This window comes from Uloborus diversus, chromosome 1 (genome assembly GCF_026930045.1).
Source record: "Uloborus diversus isolate 005 chromosome 1, Udiv.v.3.1, whole genome shotgun sequence".
Taxonomy (NCBI): Eukaryota; Metazoa; Arthropoda; class Arachnida; order Araneae; family Uloboridae; genus Uloborus; species Uloborus diversus.
The window spans coordinates 169,915,290-169,935,745 of NC_072731.1; the positions used below are offsets into that span (position 1 = coordinate 169,915,290).

Below are 20,456 nucleotides of genomic sequence, written 5' to 3' on the forward strand. Positions count from 1 at the left end.
AGGAAGGACTGTCTGCTGAAAACACATTTTGGATTTTGGAGTCATATCTTTTTTCGGCTATGTTTCATTAAGTTAAGGTAGATGGGAAAAATAAGAGACTTAATTGAGTCCTTTAGATCGGTGGTTCAACCAGCAAAGTTTTCCGAAATTAAAGTCCTAAAAAACGCAATTTTAAGCCTTTTGTCTTGTCAAGGAGGTCATGGCATCCTTTTGGACCTTCGTTTTGGAGCTACACTTAAATTTGCTACCCTAGGCAAGGGCCCTGTCCTCCTACCTGATCGGAAAATTTGTGATTTTAATTAGAAAAAATTGCTGTAAAGGGGGAAAATTACAAAAGTTATAGTTCATTATTTATATATATTTGGCTCTCAAGGGAGTCACAATTTTACATTGTCTCTCCACGCATCCACGATTGTTGGTCACAGAATTTGTTGTTTGAAGTGCTTGCAAGAGAATCTGATCAGCATATTTTTTATTATTTTTATTTTTTATGAAATATGTCTTCATTGTTTAGGATCTATAAAAGCTAGGGGGTAATCATTAGTGGCTGCCCTCGGTGCTCCTTTTAGAAGTACCTTTTCGTGATTCAGGTGGGTGCCATTTCTTTCACTGACCCTCCACTGTATGAAGCAGTTGTGAAAAGAGTAGATATTAATAGACAATGGACTAACACAATGCGCCCTAACATCCTATTTTTCTTAAACTATGCTATGCTTTGGGAAATTGGCCCTTACTTTGACAATTGAACATTTAAAGTTCAGCACATTTTTTCGACTTATAAGTTATTTTGTGAGTAATTCTTGAGGAATTTTGCTTGATTGAAAGAATTATGTAATGCGGCCTGCGGCCGCCCCTTGCTTTGGCCACCCTTGTGCGGTGCACACGCTGCACACCTGCTAGGATTAGCCCTGTGAATAAATAAAATAATAACAAATACGAAACAATTCAATTTTCTAGCCCAGTCAATAAAGGTTTCGAGTCGCAACTAATTTAGGGATAGCTAAATTTTTGCAGGTTGTTAGTACATAAAGTATACACTAAAAGAATACAAAGTCCCGACCCCCATCCCTCTTGCTTTCTCCCCCACCCCCTCCGAAACATTGCAAGAGCAGTACTATGATTATACGCTTTACGTGTCGCAACTAATTAGGCGAAAGCTGAATTTTGGCAGGATGTTAGTACATAAAGTACACACTAAAAAGCCACAAAGTCCCGACCCCATTTTTCTTGCTTTCCCCCCACCCCCTCCAAAACATTGCAATGGCAGTATTATGATTATACGCTTTTTGTGTCGCAACTAATTAGGGGAAAGCTGAATTTTGGCAGGATGTTAGTACATAAAGTACACACTAAAAAGCCACAAAGTCCCGACCCCCATTCCTCTTGCTTTCCCCCACCCCCTCCGAAACATTGCAATAGCGGTATTATGATTATACGCTTTTTGTGTCGCAACTAATTAGGGGAAAGCTGAATTTTGGCTGGATGTTAGTATGTAATGTATTCTTTAAAAAGGTACAAAGTCCCGACCCCCACCACTTTTTCTTCCCCCCTCCCTCACCCCCTCCGAAACACTGCAAGAACAGTACTATGATTGTACGCTTTTCATGTCGCAACTAATTAAGAAGAAGCTGAATTTTGGCAGGATGTTAGTATGTAATGTATTCTTTAAAAAGTACAAAGCCCCGACCCCCACCCCTCTTGCTTTCTCCCCCACCCCCCCTCCGAAACACTGCAAGAGCAGTACTATGATTATGCGCTTTCCGTATCGCAACTAATTTTGGGGAAAGCGGATGTTTTTCAAGATGTTAGTACAAAAAGTATACACTAAAATAAGACAAAGTCCCAACCCGCACCCCTCTCCCCCCCCCAGAAACATTGCAAGAGCAGTACTATGATTATACACTTTTCGTGTTCTAGCTAAATAGGGGAAAGCTGATTTTTTTTTCAAGATGTTGATATACTAAGTATACACTAAAAAGACACTAAGTCCCTACTGTCTGACCACGGATTGTATGGAAAGACAAACATCCGTTTTACAGCAGGAAATACATGAATCTATTATTTTTTAGCGATGCCAGCTTTTGCAGAAGCAGAGTCTCATTCAAATAAGTGGAATAACAGCATCAAATTTTTACTTTTCCCCCTCATTCAGATAGATTCATCTTATCTGGACGTTTGAAAATTCCATACAATTCGTGATTGGACAGTACCTCCATTGCTTTCACCCCCCCCCCCCCCCCCGCCCCGTCCGAAACATTGCAATAGCAGTATTATGATTATACGCTAACATCTGGAAAACTAATGATGATATTTGAGTATTCCTTTTTTATTTTACTTCTTAAAATATTATAAACCAGTGGTGCCCATCCTACTTCCCATGGGTCACATCCGGTCCATGAAACTGATCAGTGTGAACCGTTGTTTTGCGAAATGTTACAACTCAAGGACTATGTAGCAACTGGTTTCTGAAAAACAGGTTGCATTAAAAAAAAAAAAAAAAGGCATCAATTTATTATAACTACAATTTTTCTTTTATAAGGGGTCATTTAACAGTTTGTTGACTTGGTCTGAAATAGTGTTACAATGCATTCAACTACAGTGTCCACCCATAGACGTACAATCGAATCCAGTTTTACGACAGCTACAGTTTGTAACACAATGTTTTACAGTTGCAAGATATTAGTAGGAGAATTTCACTTGGAGCAAAGAGGTAATTGTCATGATCTTAGGAATCAGTCTGTTGCTTGAAATATATATCAAAACCGATTCTTCTGCTGGAAGTTTAAAACCTAACCAAGTCTGAATAAAAGTTTCTGAAAAGCAAGTAATCACAAAAATGTCCCTAAAGTTCACTTTTGAAGTTTCACTAGTCAACATCTTTTCAAAATTTCCACCAGAGTTTTTAGGGTCAACACTAGATTCAAACTCGGTTAGGTTTTAAACTTCCCCTAGAAGAGTGGGGTTGGCATTATGCTTCATGCAACAGACTGATTCCTAAGTTCACGAAGATTACCTCTGCTTCAAGTGAACTTCTTCCAAGTAGTATCTTGTAATTGAAAAGATTATGTGTTTCAAACTGCATCTGTCGTAAAGCTAGGTTCAAATGCACATCTGTGTGTGGACACTGTAGTGGAATGCACTGTAACAATATTTCAGACCAAACCAACGAAATATTAGAAGATAACCCCTTATTGCATTGTTGATCCATTTCAAGAGAATGACTATTATAATACTATTATCTATAAACTTTGTACAAACATTTCTTTCCAAGACGTAATGATAAAAAGCTATTAATTTGTTGAAGTTACTTTTTGGTTTTTGTTGTGAGATTTCTGCATATGATTAAGTTGGTAAAATGGTGAAACTGAGCTATCTACATAAAAAGTGTATGTTTCATAATTTGTGTATAACAGTGGTCCCCAACAATGTTTTCAGAAACCAATTTCTAAATATTTGGCTAACAATTTGTAACATTGTCATTAATCGTGCTTTTCGAGTTGTAATATTTCAAAAAAACAACGAGCAACATGGATCAGCTTCGCCGCCTGGGTACGGCACCTGGGCCGTAGGTTGGGCACCACTGGTTTACAATATTGTTAGGAGTGAAATAAAAAAAAGAACACCCCAGTAACATCATAAATTTTCAAGCTGTGCTCGTATAATCATAGTACTGAACTGATCAGTGTGCAATGTTTTGGAAGGAGGGGGGGGGGAGGAGCAGAAAGAGGGGTTGGGGTCGGGACTGTGTAGGTTTTAGTGTACACTTTATGTACTAACACCGTGCAAAAATCCAGCTTTCTCTTAATTAGCTGCGAAAAGAAAAGCAAATAATCATAGTACTGCTCTTGATGGTCTAAGTGTTTCGGAGAAGGTGGGGGGTGGGGCAGCAAGAGGGGTAGGGGTCGAGACTTTGTCTTTTTTTAGTGTTTTCTTCATTTACTAACGTTCTGCCAAAATTCAGTTTTCCGCTAATTAGTTGCGACACAAAAAGCGTATAATCATAGTACTTCTCTTGCAATGTTTCGGGTCGGGGTGGGGGGGGGGGGGGGGGGGGGGGGAGAAAGCAAGAGGGGTGGGGGTCGGGACTTTGTATTTTTTTAGTGTATACTTTATTTGCTAACATCCTGCAGAAATTCAGCTTTCCCCTAATTAGTTGCGACACGAAAAACATATAATCATAGTACTGTTCTTGCAATGTTTCGGAGGGGGCCGGGGGAGAAAGCAAGAGGGGTGGGGGTTGGGACTTTGTATTTTTTTAGTGTATACTTTATTTGCTAACATCCTGCAGAAATTCAGCTTTCCCTAAATTAGTTGAGACAAAGCCTATTTTTTTACCTTCATTGACTGGGCTATTCAGCAGAGATATTACAAACATCAATAATTTATTTCTTTGAGTTATTAAATCAAAGTAAATGCTTTGAAAATGAAATGAAACAAACATATTTTAGATAGGAAAAGTACAATTTTTGCACTTGTGTATACTATTGTTTTATCTTGAGGGAATAAATTTTAAATGTAACTGTTTAAGTAACTGTAAATTGGGCACACAGATTAGTTGTTATTCGTTAAATATTTTTTCTGCCAAGGCGTTCTAATGAGTTGCTTTAAGGAGAGGGGGGCTCATCACATTGCAACCAGAGGTCTATTGTATTAAATATGCGTTGCTTAGTTTTATCTTTATAGATGATTGGTTTTCAGTTTACAATATTTCTTTTTTATCTCAGCACTAGTACTGGGTGGTGGTGGAGGAGGGGGGGGGGGGCTATTTTCAAACCCCTTAAACATGCATCTGGGGGCGTGAAGCATTCCTTCTGAAGGGATAGAAAATAGTTGGAGAGAAATGAGCAAAATATCAAATGTCTCTGAAAATATTCAGTGCTCAGGGAAAGAAACGAGTTGCTGAAGACTGGGTTTTGGAAAAGTTGATTGCAATGTTTCAAAATTTAGGAACATTGCTCGTGTTTATGGTTTTGGCTGTTGAATAGTGAGTTGACATGTGACTGAATACTGAAAAAATATTATGAGCTTGGTATTATGAATTTATTGACAATTGTTCAATTTAATAGTAGTTGATTTAAAAGCCTTTTTTATGCTCGGTGTAGTTTTTTTTATTTTGCTCTTAAATTACTTATTTCTCTTTTAGTAAAAATACAGCAAGTAAAATGAGAAAGTGAGCAAGTTGTACACTCTTAAGTTGAAATATTCTTTTTTCTTTTAATAAATTGAAATTATAAATTGTAAGTCGAGCATTTTTAAAAAGATATCACAGAATGAGTATCATCAAAATAAAAAACAAATGGATAATTATTGAGCATTTATGCGGGACACTATTAATTGTCTCTCTGATTAAAAAAATAAAAAAGAAAGAAAGAAAAAAAAAGATTTGTTTGAACAGACTTGTTCCAACAAAAGACTTTTGAAAGGGGGCTAGACACCAAGAGGCAGGCGCACTATATCCTATCGCCAAATCCATCTCAAAACAATATATTCTAAATTTTCTTACTCAATATTTATTCAATTATTTCATTTTTTATGATTTTTTTTTATTTCCAGAGATATTTATACAACATATTAAGACTTTCATTTTTTGTACAGATACAACTTTATACATTTTTTGAAAACTATTATGGGAAAGCATGTTAAAAGAAATCTGTACATTATAATAAGACTAATTTAACGTTTTGCAGAAACATCTTTACAGGTAAAAATCTCCTACATGTCTTTGTCACCGAACTCCTCTTAAACGGCCTGACCGATTTTGATGAAATTTTGTGTGTGTGAATTAGTTGATTTGAGTATGGTTCAGCATCACAATTTGACCCAATAGTAAATGCCTTTTAAATTATTTAATTAATCATTGGATGGTTTTGAATTTTCCAAGGCTTTCCTTAACGAAATCCTTATTTAGTGCATTAGAAAAGTATGACGCATAAATAAAATACTTTACCTCATTAAAGTAATGTTATTTTCTGTCTGAGCATGATATTTTTCGAATTTAACTAGGATACCCATTACAACAGGTGATATTGATTGTGTTGCAAGAATAACAACTGGGGGAAGTACTTTTACAAGAAAAGCTTGAATTCCTGTTTTTCCGGTCACTTCTCTTTGTTTTTCCTACAAATAAACAATGATTAAATCATGCACAACTTGCTAAAAAGTACTGAAATTAACACAATACTATCAAGAAAAAAAAAAATCTTTATGAAATTCAATAAGTTTATCAAGCACTTTTCATACCATAAAGAATATCAATCTCAGTATGGTACAATATAAAACATAAATATGATGATAGCAGAAAACATTACAATGAAGAATTGAAGTCAAAAATATCAATAAAAGTTAAAGATTTATTGTAGTACATTATGTAGGGTCTTTTGAGAACAAAGCTCTTGTTGTTTCTGCATTTTAAAACTGTAAGTAAGTTGGGTACCATTTCCTCACAAGGGGATGGAGCTTCTCAGACAACATATCATAGATGGCAATGGTAGCACCAACTACCAACAGTTGATTTTTTTAAATTCTGAACAGCTCCAGTCCCAGTCCCAGCAGAACCACTGATTAGTTAAGGGAACATTGACCACAATACTGTTTGACCACAACAGATTTTGCATCCACCAGTCACCATTAATGCATTATGGAGGATCTTGAACTGGCTGGCATTGAATCTGTTACTCTCTAGTCAGCTTATTTGTCATGATAGTCTTATGATCAGGCTACCATGGTGCGCTAAGCTCTTTTTAACCCATTTGGGATGAACGCAAATATATGTCATCAGGAGATGCTCTTTAGATCACGGCACGCGGGAGTGACCCACCGACAAGAAAACCAAAAGTCAGTACGCAACAAAAGCAAATCCACCACCAAAGACCAAAGAAAATAAAGCGACCAAGAAAAGTTTACACGACAGAACAAGTTGGGGTTTTCTGGGTTTTTCACCCCTCTGTATCTCAGCCCTATGAAGATCCCTGGAGTTGATTTTTGATACACTAAATCTCTAGTGGCCCTTGACAACGTAAACCAAAATACAATCCCCTGGACCATCAGGAGGAGGAGAAATTTAAGTTATAAAATTGCTGTTCAAAAAAGTTTTCGCTTTCTTTGACAGGGCTACAGCCCAGACGAAAAAAGGAATCAAGCTGAAATTTCGCACACACATTCCTTGTGCCCTACTGATGTGCCTTTTGACCCCCCTCCCCCCTCATTATTACATCACAAATCGTACCTTCCCGGGCTTCTTCAGCAGCCCCCGGGGGGCTATGGTAATGATTTTTTGTATATATATTCTTAGGGGGCCATTGAGGACATATACAAAAATTCAAACCACAGGGACATCATGGGCCGGAGTAATTAAAGTTTGAAAATCACTAATTTTCCCTAAATTCTTGTGTACTTACTCTCATTTTATAGGGTTTGTTAATCTCTGACTGCAATTGCAAGGCTAGAACAGATCTAAGATCTAACAATCATTCAAAAGTTGTTTTTGGAAATGAAATTTAATTAAGACTAATAAAACAGATCCAACAGTTGCTACTAGACGTTAAATCGTGGATATCACAAATTTGACACAGCGACTGCGCATGGGCGCGGGGCTCCGCTCTTTGAGCTTTCTGTTTTAAGATTCTATGTAGTTTGTTTATATTTAAGCAGAGAAACATTAATGAATAAGATTGGAATACAGTCCCTCCCTCCCCCCCCCCCAGTTTTGCCGATACGAAATTTCTTATCTTCCTGTTTTTCAGTTTTGATATATTTAAGGGGGAAGAAAATTTAAATGTCGGCAAAACTGGGGTTAAACCACGAAAAAATTTTGCGTGACATATTATAACTGTATGCATATGTATATGATACATCTAACTTTATAATTGAAAGTGGAAAATAGCACTTATTTATTGGTTTGCTTATTTTCTAAATGCATTTTTCACAAAAATCACACATTATGAATTGAACTATATGATAAATGTGAGTGGATATCCGTGTTTTGCAGTAATTCGTTAACAGAAAAACTTTTTGCAATTAATTTAAGCAAGGCTTTTGAAATGAGCTAAGTCCACGTGCATACAAAGTCGCTGTGGCAAATTTGTGATATCCGTGATTTGACGTAGAGTACAGTTGCATCTTCTGACTCATCCAAATTTAAAATATTTTTTTTGCTTGGTCATAACATACATTATTTTGTCTTTTTAGTGAACTTTTAAACAAAACTATGTATTAAACAAGACAAAGAGTTCCATCAAAAGAAAGATAAATCACCCAACAATTAAAATTATCCCATAAAACGTAAAATAATCTGAGATTTAAGAAAAGAAGTCATTAAATAAAAGCTAGATTGATATAACCTGCAAGTTGCAAAACATTAAAAAAAAACTTCATTGAATAATCCATCAAATAAAGAAACTAATAGAATTTATTGCGAACTTGTAAAATACTTGAAAACAATATAATTTAAAACATAGTATTTTATTATCCAATCAGTTTTCTTTGCAACAGAGAGGATACAAGTATTGCAATAAAATTTAAATGGCCCAATTCTCACCAAATGAACATAGAATCTTACTGGTCAGAAAATAATGTGACGTAAAATTAAGCTTGCCATAATTGTTCCTTAAAAACATAAAACAACATTGTTTCAATTGAATATTTATGACTTGAAATTCTCAATGCTAAAAATACAGATAAAGTAATAATATCAATCAAAAAGATGTGATATCTCAGCAAAATCAACCCTGTTGTAAAAATTTCCCCGCCAAGAAAACCTTCAACTTTTCCCCACAAAAAAGAAAGCCTTCATCCTAAACCAAAAAAAAAAACAAAAAAAAAAAAAAAAACAACCCAGTCTTAAAAAGTAATATCTAGTTTGCCCGCCAAGTATCTGCCAAACTACCATCCTCCCTGTTCTCCTTTTTCATCACACCTACTTCCCCACCTTCAACTCCTCAGAAATATGGATAGATCCTTTAAATTGTTTATCTAGTTTGGAGGGAAGCTTTTTGCTCACCAAGCAACCACCTCAACTAGAAAAGCTTCCCACCAAACAAGATAAACAATTAAGGGGGTCCAGGACACATTTTGAAATTTTTTTTTATTATGTACTTTAGAGTTTTGAAATTTTTCGAACTGATTCATCATTTATTTAGTAAGCAAAATCATAACATAAATATGAAAAAAAATTATTTTTTTATTTAAATTTAATTAGTTTTTTTTCAAAAAAATGGGGTTGCTTTAAATTGCTATAACTCAAAATATTGTTGGTCAATTTTCAATTTTTTTTCAAAAAAGTATGCACAAATATCTAAGCTTTAATTTTTATTCGGCGATTTTAAAAATATTGATTCAATAAAAAATAAAAAATATTTGAAGAAAAATTTCGAAAAATTCGAAGATACTTTTTTTTAAAAAAATCATAATTTTTGCAGTAAACATTTTTTTCAAATTCGCCGAATAAAAATTAAAGTAAATTGTTTGAAAAAGATATGCTAAGAGTTTCATTACTTTATCTCTATCGGTTCCTGACTTATAAGAGTTTGAATGCAAGAAATCGGGAAAAATGGCATCATGGAGAAAAACGCGTTTGAAATTTCAAAGTTATGTACACATTCGTTAGATGCACGCAACAAAAATAACTATAACTTTCGTTCTATTTAAGGTAGAAACAAGATTCAAACGTCCTCTTAAGCAGAAAAAAACGGAGCAATTTTTCAAAGTATAAAAAAAATTGCAAAATTTGAGGATTTTTGTGTCCCGGACCCCCTTAAAATAGAATCTATCCATATTTCTGAGGAGTTGAAGGTGGGAGGAGGATCTAACGGAAGTAGGTGTGATGAAAGGGGAAAACAGGGAGGATGATAGTTTGGCAGATACTTGGCGGGCAAACTTGATATCATTACTTTTTAAGACTGAGGTTTTTTTTTTTTTGGTTTAGGATGAAGGCTTTCTTTTTTGTGGGGAAGAGTTAAAGATTTTCTTGGCGGAGAAATTTTTACAACAGGGTTGCTTTTGCTGAGATTTAAATAATGCTTAGTTGCGTTACAGCGAATTCTCTTAGTGGTCCAACTGACACTCATTTGAATCATCTTTTTTGGAATGAATATTGAATATCAGATGGCGTTATTTATCCATTTTTAATTCAAAAGATTACTCTTGCATATTAGTATTTCTTTCTCAGAGGTCCAGTGTCTGTGATTTAGTAGATTTTTGTGAATGTAAACATAAACACGTTCTAGGGGTCCAAAAGGGAAACAAATACTTATTTTGAAGTGGTTATTTATAGTTTTAATTCTGTTTTAGGGTGGGATTGGGGGTGAGCTGGTTGGTCCTCGTCCTGCCCCTGGATAGCTGTTTTTGTTAACGGTGAACTGAACGCCAGCACTCCGTTTGGTGACCGGAGCAGAATAGTCCCAACGTAGTCCATGCGTGTCGTAAAAAGCGACTAAAATGGATACCCAATCTAAGGTGTGAGGCACCATGCTGATGGATGAATGGCATCTGGGTTTTCTGATGTCTCAAACGGTCCCCTCGAGGAACCAGGCGAAACCTCGTTGTATCCAGCCTTGCACCTGTACAGGGAGGCTATGCGGGTGTCGACATTTTTTCACCTCCCAGTTCTCAGGTTCTCTTATGGATAATTCAATTATAAATAAAGAAACAAAAAATGATTTGGAAAATAAAAACAACAAAAAAAATGAAGGGTTGGGTTCTTCTGCTGAAGGTACCCAATCAGCCTGTGAAATGGCTCCTATGGAGTTGGATCCTGGCGCAAAAGGTGCAACAAGCAACCTTGCTGTTGGAGGCGGCGAGGATGCAGTTCTGCAGTCTGCCAACTCTGCAGTAGGGGGGCAGGGTGCACCTTCAAAATCACAAAAGCGCAGACAAAAGAAAAGAAAGCAGGCACGGGAGGCGAAAGCTACTGGGCCAGCCATTCCTGAGAAGGTTGGAGGAACCAAACGGCTTCGGTCGGAGGTTTCAACCCCTTCTCCTGCTCAAACTACCACAGCTAAAAGAGTGAGGGCAGGTCACTTGCCGACCTATGCCCAGGCAGCAAGTATGTTTAAGATGGCTGTCATTAGAGAAACCTATCCAAGGGAGAGGTTATCCCAAAATGAGGCGGAGAGGATCCAACTCGAAATCCTCAAAAGAACGGATCTGATCCCCACTGGGGAGCATACGCCAAAATTCCAAAGGGCTGTCGCACATGCTGGTGCATTGATTGTCCATTGTGACGATACTGAAACCACTGTGTGGCTCCGGAACATACTCAATGGCAATGTTGAAGTTGTTGGTGACACTGCACTAAAGGTTGTCTGGGCTAATGAGTTACCAAAGCCGATTAAAGTTGCCTTCAAAACCAAGGATGTCTTTACTAGAGATGCAGGAGTGTTGCTTAAAATAATCAACAGATTAAACCCTGAGTTGAAATCTGAGGAGTGGCGTTTCATCCACAAAGTGGAGGAACAATACACCATAAGATGGATCTTTGAGGTATATCTGGAGTCTGCTGAAGCAATCAAAAATGCTGATTATGGAGCCTATACTGGCCTTGATCGTGGTACTTTCAAGATTCTGAGTGATCCCAATGTCAAGACCGGTGTGGCTCAAGTGGAGCTGGCTTCTACATCAAAGGAGCAGGGTCCCCCTTCACAGGAGGAAACCCCAAAGGTAAGCAGCTCTGAAGAAGAGAGTACTATGCTCTCTCTTAGTATGTTAGAAATTGACTCTGGCTCTGATGAGACTCTCATGCCTACTTCGCCTATGTCGGAGCCCCTGTTACTACTATCTTGAGAGCCCTTGCCAGTAGGGGTATTGATGTAACTATTGTTAATTGGATTGAAAATCTGTTACGGTATAGGTTTGTCAATGCCTCTCTTAGTGTGTCGATTTAACTGTTCACGCAAATGCTGGATGTCCACAGGGTGGTGTTCTTTCACCTATCCTTTGGTGTCTTGTTGTAGATTCGCTGCTTGAAAGCATTACTTCTTCTGGCCTTTTTTGCTGTGGCTATGCTGATAATGTGGTCATTGTGGCCAGAGGCAAGTTCTTAGACACTGTCTCCTCAATCCTATCACATGGTTTAAAATGTGTGGAAAGATGGTGTCATTCTGAGGGTCTTTCTGTAAACCCTCTTAAGACCACTATGGTTGCTTTTACATGTAAAAGAGCAATCCAGGTGAGTAATATTACTTTTTTCGGACAAACTCTCGGCTGCGCTGACGAGGTCAAGTATCTTGGGATCTATTTTGACTTTAAGATGAACTGGAAGAAACACTTCACCCACTGTTTGGCAAAGGCTAATAAAGTCCTTTGGTCTTGCAAGAGAGCTATTGGTAGAACCTGGTGGCTCAGCCCCAGGGTTATCCATTGGATCTACAAGATGGTTATCTGTCCCATCATTACGTATGGCTCTATTGTCTGGTGGTCAAGAACTAAACTTGACATTGCTAAAAATGAGCTTAACAAGCTGCAGAGGTTAGTCTGCATAGCCATGACTGGGTATTAGGACAACGCCTACTGCTGCGCTGGAACTACTTTTAGGTTTATGTCCGCTCCATATGCGGATTGAAGCTGAAGCTATCTTGTGTATGGAGAGGCTTAAACGCTCAAATCAATGGAAAGCCTACTCTTGTTACCTTTCCTGGAAGTACTTTGATGAGGATGTACTTACTCATCCTCTTTCTGGCCTGCCAAGTGACTACATGCTTGGCGAGTATGCTTTTGATAAGCCATATCAGGTTATCTTTCCTTCTAGGAGTGACTGGAGGGATGCTACCTTATCTCATGGTAAAGATTGCACTCTCTGGTACACCGATGGTTCTAAGATGAATGAAAGGACTGGGGCTGGGGCTTTTTGTCCCGGTGATGGTATTGAATATTCCTGTCCTCTGGGCAAATTTAATTCTGTTTTTCAGGCTGAAATTTATGCTATCCTGGTGCGTTGTGTATATTTGCCTGAGTCGTGGCTATAGAGACCGTTGTGTTCATATATGCTCTGATAGTCAGGCTGCCTTAAACGCACTCAAGAAGGTTGTTATGACATCCCACATCGTTTGAGAGTGCTATAATTTGCTCTGCAATTTTGCAAAGCTGAACAAGGTTACCCTTTGCTGGGTACCTGGACACTCTGGAGTGCAGGGAAATGAAAAGGCCGACTATCTTGCTCGGAATGGTTCTGATATCCCTTTTGCTGGCCCTGAGCCAGCAATTGGGATTTCGAAAAATCTTATTAGAACTGCTGTTTTTGATATTTTTGGTAAAAAACAGTATAATAACTGGCGCAACCTTGATGGACAGCGGCAGGCGAAAGAACTTAATAGAGGTTGCCCTAGTATTAGGGCAAAGGAGCTCTTAAGTCTGAACCGCAACAGCGTCAGAAGAGCTATTGGCCTTCTTACTGGTCACTGTACCTTGAAGCGGCATCTTACTATTATGGGCGTGTCTGATGACCCAATTTGTAGAGGCTGTCGCTTTCATGAGGAAACTGTTGCGCATATTCTGTGTGATTATGATACCTTTTCTGCCTATAGGTTTGAACACCTTGGCCGCCACTTACTTGATCCTTGGGAAATCTATGATATTCCCATTAAATGCCTGCTAATCTTTGCTACGGCTACTGGTCTTTTTTAAGATTTTTGTTTGGGGTTTAGTACAATAGACCTCTGGTCGCAGTGCTTGGCTCTGCTGAGCCCCCCTCTCCATTTCATTTCATTTCATAGGGTGGGATTAAATGGGAAATATTCCAGCTGAGTTTTATTTTTAAATCCAATTGTGCAGCTATGTTTAAAAGATTACATTATCTTTGTGAAGAAGAAATATATAAAGTTATGAATGATCCATCTAAGGATCTTTTTGACGATGACTGTGAAACGACTATAAATTATTAGAGTTGCTTTTTATAATCATGCACTGAAAAAAGTGGCAAAAAATGTAGAAGGAGATGCATAGTTTGCTCAAAGCACAATAAAAGACATGACACTGTCTATGGATGCAATATGTACAATGTCAGTCTCTGCATTGATCAGTGCCATGAGATTTTCTACACGCCCTTGAAATATTTATTATTACAATATTCTTCAAGTATTTCATTTTGTTAAATGGAAATGTTTTTAATTTTTTCTCATGTTTTGTATCAACATTTAGTGTTTAATTTTGGCATACTTTAGTCATAGTAAAATACAATATGTTTACATTTTTATTGATGAAAATCAATTATTTTAATAATTTTTTTTGCTATGATTGAAATTATGATATCTTTAATCCCATCATTAAATATGGTTTCATTTCTACGTAAAGTGTTCATTTTATCCACTATTATGCAATGCACACTTTCCAAAATTGCGCATTAGGCTCAGTGGGCAAAATAGCTACGGCCTGTATGTACAGATTGCATGTAACAGTCCTGAGGGAGCGCTATCTTTTGCTGGTTGCCGTCCCAAACAGGTCAAAGGTGAAATTTTTGAAAAAAAAAAAGAATTAGTATGATATCTAAAAAGAGAAAATAACTTCATTAAAAAAAAATTATAGTTTCTTAAACATAATTCAAATTAAGTTGTAAATGACTAGCTATGAGACAACTGACTTTTAAAATTATGAAGGCAGATTTACAATAAAAATCCTATTCACATATTTTGAAGTTATATGAAACCTCTTCTTAGGCACAAGTATCCATTCGATAAAAACCGGATTCTCCCTCCTCTGAAATAAGTGACTGCAACTTTTAATAAACTTTTCAATATTCACATGCCTAAGAGAGCTTGCTTTTAACAGGACCTTTGGAATAAATTTTTCCAGCAGCATCAGTCTAGCAAGAATACAACTGAAAATACTCGGATATAAAGAATTATCAAATTTGGAGAGCACTTTGGTGCTATTTATAGTTTCTCAAAGACAAGTCACTCACTTTTCTATGCACAAATATTTTAGACATGAAAATTTTCAGGTTGAGACTGAATATGATTTTACTAAGCTCTTCAATTATGTTTCAGTATTCAGTATAGTTACAACTCCTGAAAGCTAATAAACTTTTTTAAAGAAGAATTCAAAGAACCTTCCTTCAATCTTCAATACACCACTACCACTTTTTGATTGCACCGATTCAAGTAAAACTTTGAGCAGGATTCTCACCTACGATGTCAATGCAAGATCAAAATTTTGTTTGAATAAATTTTTGGATTCCTTGCCAGTAGGGGCAACGTTTCAATTAAGAAATAAATTAATACCTTTGTGCGGAAAAGTATATGGTGAACAACAACATTTTGACGAACAAAATTAGCAGATTACTGAATACACGTGTTTCGAGGTTTCATGGAACTTCTTTTTCAATGCAAATAGTGAGCTTTTGGATGAAAAGACATCTAGTAAAAGCGTGTATGCAGTAATCTGCTAATTTTGTTTACCAAAACGTTGTTGTTCACCATATAAAGTTTCAATTGTTTTGGCCCCAAACTTAGTTTCTTGTAATTGTTAGAAATAGTATTTCTCTCAAACTAAACAAAAAGTTCTGTCTAGAACTAAACGAGCCTACTTTCCCATATACCAATATCGACTTACTAGTATCTGATCAGTATTCTCGAAATAGCTAAAATCGTAAATTATTTCAAACATATTTTTTAAATATTTTAAGCCGATTTCGAGAAATAAAGTATGCCTCGCTCATCTAAAGAATTAGATAAGTAAAAAATAAATAAAAGAACAAAAAAAATTTTAGCACTTTTTAAACAAAGCAGCTAAAGACATTTTTTTCCGCTTTCAAAAAGAAAAAAAAAGAATTCAAATTAAAAGCTCATTAAAATAAATACATCATATCGAAAAAAAAAATCGTTTGTTTTTCCCCTGTTGCCAAAATTTTTTTAAAGAATGAATTAATGTACTTTCAAAAATAAATAAAAACAATAAAATGTCATCAAGAAATAATTTTCACTGTCGGAAAAAAAAAATCGTCTGCACATATCTTTATGTAGATACATAAAGGATTCCGAATTTCTCCGCCAAAAACTTAATACATAAATTAAAACTTTAGCTTGAAAATAAAGTCAAAACGTATTAAAATCAATTATTTCACAGTAAAAACCATGGCTGCGGAGTCAGAGTCGGAGTCCATCTGATTTTGGGACAAAAGAGTTAGATTCAAGAGCCGAAAGCTTTAAATTCAAAGACTCGGGAGTTGGAATCGGTCTTCAAACAAAGTTTGTTTGAAGTAAATCCGCCTTTAAGTTCGGAATCTATATTGACTTTCAATTTCCCCGTACGTGCTAATGTTAAGAGATTTGAACTGTTCAAAATTGAACGAAAACTTGTTCAAATCAAAAAGATATTTTCCATAGATGTTTTTCATCAAAAGCTTTTCCCTACAAAGTTTGTTTGGAGCCACTTCGTCTCTAAATTCAAGATTTATTTTTGCATTGAATTTCCCCGTAGGAGCTAATGTTAAGTTTTTTTGAACTGTTCAAAATTGAACGAAAAATTGTTCAAATCAAAAAATGAAATATGGGAATGACATGTCCTCGCTGAGATCTTTCTAACAAAAAAAAATTTGTTCCATTCGGACTATTCATTCAAAAGTTATTAGGAGGGGGGGGGGGGGACAGACAGACAGACCGACAGACATTTTTCCCCATCTCAATACTCTACTTTCAAATTTTTAATTTTTCAATATGCATCCAATTATTTTATTTATTTTTGACTTTTTTTTTTGTTTTTCGGGATATTTTTAAGATGCATTAAGCCTTCTTTCATGCTTTTTTTTCTTCTTTCTCTGACTTTTACTGGGAAAGTAGGCTAAAAAGGGGCAGTGCGCTTCCAGATAAAATTGCACTTCTTTTAATTAAAAGATAACTTTTGATAAAAAATTTTGTAATTAAAAAAATGCTTCAAAAAAAAAAAAAAAGGTATGCTATATGCATACAGAATTCAAGTATTTTTCAACAGTAATTATTTTTTTTAAGTAACAAAAAGTTTTTAAATGTTTACCTAAAAAAATATGCTAGAGATATTTTTAAAAATTCAGATTTAATTCAAGTCTGATTGATTCAGATTTGATCAAATCAAATTCTACTGGATAAAGGAGCAAGAGAGTTACTAAAATAATCAATTATCCAACGTTTTGAAGCACAAAAATTGCAAATTACTGCAGACACAATCTTTGGTGTTACAAGACACCTTTTTCAATGCAAAGAAGTATGAGCTTCTGGATGAAATGTTGAATTGAAAAGGGTGTTTCTTGTAACACCGAAACAGGCTGTTTTGAGTTACTTTTACGGTAATTTTTGGAGGGAAAAAACATTGCAAAAAATGAGAGTACGGATGCATTACGCCGTTCAAACACATTTTAAACGTTCTTCGATTCATGACTGTATGTACACATGATTGTATATCATATGTTATATACACACTACAATGAGGCTTATTAAAAAAAATTATGAAACAACAAATGTAGACTGTAGAGTTTGCAAGTTCGGAGGCCATAACCTACACAGATTTCTAAATTATTCATCATTCAGTCTATAGGTTTTTTTTTTTTTTTTTGATGTGGAAAGGAATGATTTGAAAAATGAAATAGCAATTTGAACAAGATGATAATTTAAGAACTAAGTACAAAAAGTTACTCATTGCACATAAAAAGTTCTAAAAAGGTAATAACTGTTTCCACGTAAAGTGCTAACATTTTTGGAGAAAACCAATTGCTAAACAACTATTAGGCATCACTCAGTAAACAGTGATGTTCCCATCAATTTTTCTGAGGGTATACTCCCAGTAATCCATAATGCACACTATTTGTATGCAATCATACAAATAATATGTTATACTATGAAGATTTTTGAAGCTTGAGGGTATAGCTATGGGTCTGAAAAATGTTTGAAAGTATACAGCATACATGGAGCACCCCTGTCAGTGAATCTGAAATCTTATGTATGCTAAAAAGAAGTCAAAAGTTAATGACTTACTCTCATTTGGTAGAGAGCTACATTGTAAATGATCATGTAGGCTCCAACTATCCACAAAACCACTAAGCAATTGATAAATACTCTTATTGCATACAGTTTAGTCCACATATGTGTTGACCACAATGCTAATTTCTTTTTTATACGATTTTCTGAAATACATGTCTAGAAAAAAAAAAAGACCTTATGTAAATAGATATTATTTTCACATTAATATATCATACCAGAAAAGCAGAATTAGACAAAATAATGAGGAACAATCAATCTTACCATTAGACTGGAAAAGAAACGTTCATGTTGGAAAGTTGCACTGTCAGGATTTACAATTCCATAATCCCAACCACAAAACACTAGATTACAATAGTTTTGCAAGTCACTTCTTGTTAAAAAGCTCTCTCTTAAACCAAAAGAAGAACTTGGGAGGAAAAAAAAAAGAAATGAAAAAACGAATGTTTTGATAGATGCACTTGTAAAAATACAATTAAAAATACATTAAGCAAAAAAGGTAAGGAAAAAAACTCATCTTAGACACAGCTTAAGGAACCCACCAGTGTACCAAAACATTGGTGGTTCATTGGTTCCAGATAACTAAAAACTGATTTGGATCACAACAAAATAAAATTTAGTTGTCTATGGGACTGATGATTTATTGTCTCAATTTCATTTCATATTATTTACTACATTTTTTAAATTTTACTTCAGTTTGTATTTTTACATTTTAAATATTAAAGTTAGTGATTTACATTACAAAACTTTTATGGAAGTCTATTCCAGTTCATGAAGAATCATAATGACTTTAAGTGAAGCATTCACATTATCTGTAAACCAGTAAATCTTCATTCATGCTGTTCTGGAGGGCTATTAAGTTTTAAAAGGGTTTTTAACACTGATCCAGATTTTTGATCAGGGAACTGATCCATTTAGAGACTTCGGTTGAACAATGTTTCTGATAGAATTTGAGAATGCGAGAATTGCATACATTTAAAAGAAATGTCACACAAAAAAAATTTTGATGCAGGAATTGAATCCCTAATGCAAGTAAAAGGGCAAACAGAAATAAAGAAAAACACATCCATAACAACACTGAAAAAGCTGGGACAGCAATTTTTAAAATCCGGATGTTGTCGAAATTGAACCCTTTCCTTTCTACTGTATTTTCCCTTACCAATTCCATTTTACACTGTGACTTTTAGGGTAGTTATGTTCATTGATTTATTAGCAATCATCCAAAGCACTTAATTAGTAGAGTAAAAGCTAGAGCAACCGAAAAATATGTGAAAGGTTGGATTTTGAAAAGGTGAGCAACTGAAAATTTCAATTCATTTGAATGTTACAACTTAGCAAAAATCGTTAGTGTTGGGAACTGAAGTGAAGAGAGATGAGAGAGGATTGAGATGCACTGCAAGTGAAATTGTCAGAACACTGTGTAAAATTAAAATGAAATTAGTTTGAGTTTGGAAAAGGTGCTGCATCGCAAAGATATTTTGGCTCCGAAGTTTTAGTGAAATAAATGTCTTTTTATGAAGAAACAGATCCTATCGATTATAGCACTCCACATTGATTAATGCAATCCTGATAAAGTGACTCATCGTTTGAATTTTAGTTATTGTTCAACAGTAAGAGCGAAAAATTACCATTCTCATACAGGAAAACAAAAAACTACATTTTCTTTTTTCAATTTATATAATTTCTACTCATTACAGTAGATCCTCGATTAACCGAGGTTTCTGTTAACCAAGCCGATAATGAAGTCTGTTTCTTGTAAATAGGTAAGCCCTGATAAAGATAAGATGTTTCATTTCTCTGTTGTTCAGCTGTTTCATGTGTTTTTTTAAAAAAGAATGTACATTTAATAAAATAATGAATTTTCATTTTTTAAATAAAAATATTTTTTGGAAATTTCTGTTTTTTTTTTTTCTGTTTTAAATTTGTTATTGTAAAAATATTTAATTGACTTCATAAAACTTACTACAAGTTATTTTCACTTTTAGTTTTTTTAACTGTAAAAAATTCCTTTTTATACATTCATTTTCATCCTTTAAGAATATTCCATTGTGTTTTTTATTGATACTTCTTGAAATTTGCGATACTGACAATTTTTTATACTAAGTTTCTATTAACCGAGATTTCCGACATCCGAGGCAGTAGTGGTCCCGATTAGCTTGGATAATTGAGGTCCTACTGTATTTCAAAAAAGTTTCTATTAAACTTTGTGTCATTAAAAAGGGGGGGGGGTGTAATACTTTCCCTTAAAGCCTTTTAATTTTTAAAAATCTCACTTTAATGTCATCAGTGAGTGAGATTTTTTTCAATCATTTTTTTTTTCTAATGGGAATCTTATTGAGTTTTCAAAGTTGGACGGTTTCCTTCTTCTGATAATGGAGAGGGAACCAGTAGGTTTTAGATAATTTTATGAGAAAAAGGGGTTTAACTTGGCTCTGGTGATTACAGTAGCAAACTGATTTGATACAGGGTGGCGACAGGAACTGTGAAAAAAAGTTCCCTGACTTTTCCCTGATTTCCCTG

At 35.3% G+C, this 20,456-nt stretch overlaps 1 protein-coding gene across 1 annotated transcript in view; it reads right to left on the bottom strand.

Moving 5' to 3' along the window:
* The window catches only part of LOC129222909 (transmembrane channel-like protein 7), a 65,028-nt gene that overhangs the window by 18,583 nt on the left and 25,989 nt on the right, over positions 1 to 20,456 (bottom strand). The window contains exons 9-11 of the mRNA XM_054857474.1: positions 18,201 to 18,345; positions 17,934 to 18,095; positions 5,948 to 6,117 (exon numbers count right to left, since the gene is read on the bottom strand). Of these exons, the coding sequence (XP_054713449.1) occupies positions 5,948 to 6,117; positions 17,934 to 18,095; positions 18,201 to 18,345 (477 nt within the window). The remainder of the gene's footprint in view (positions 1 to 5,947; positions 6,118 to 17,933; positions 18,096 to 18,200; positions 18,346 to 20,456) is intronic.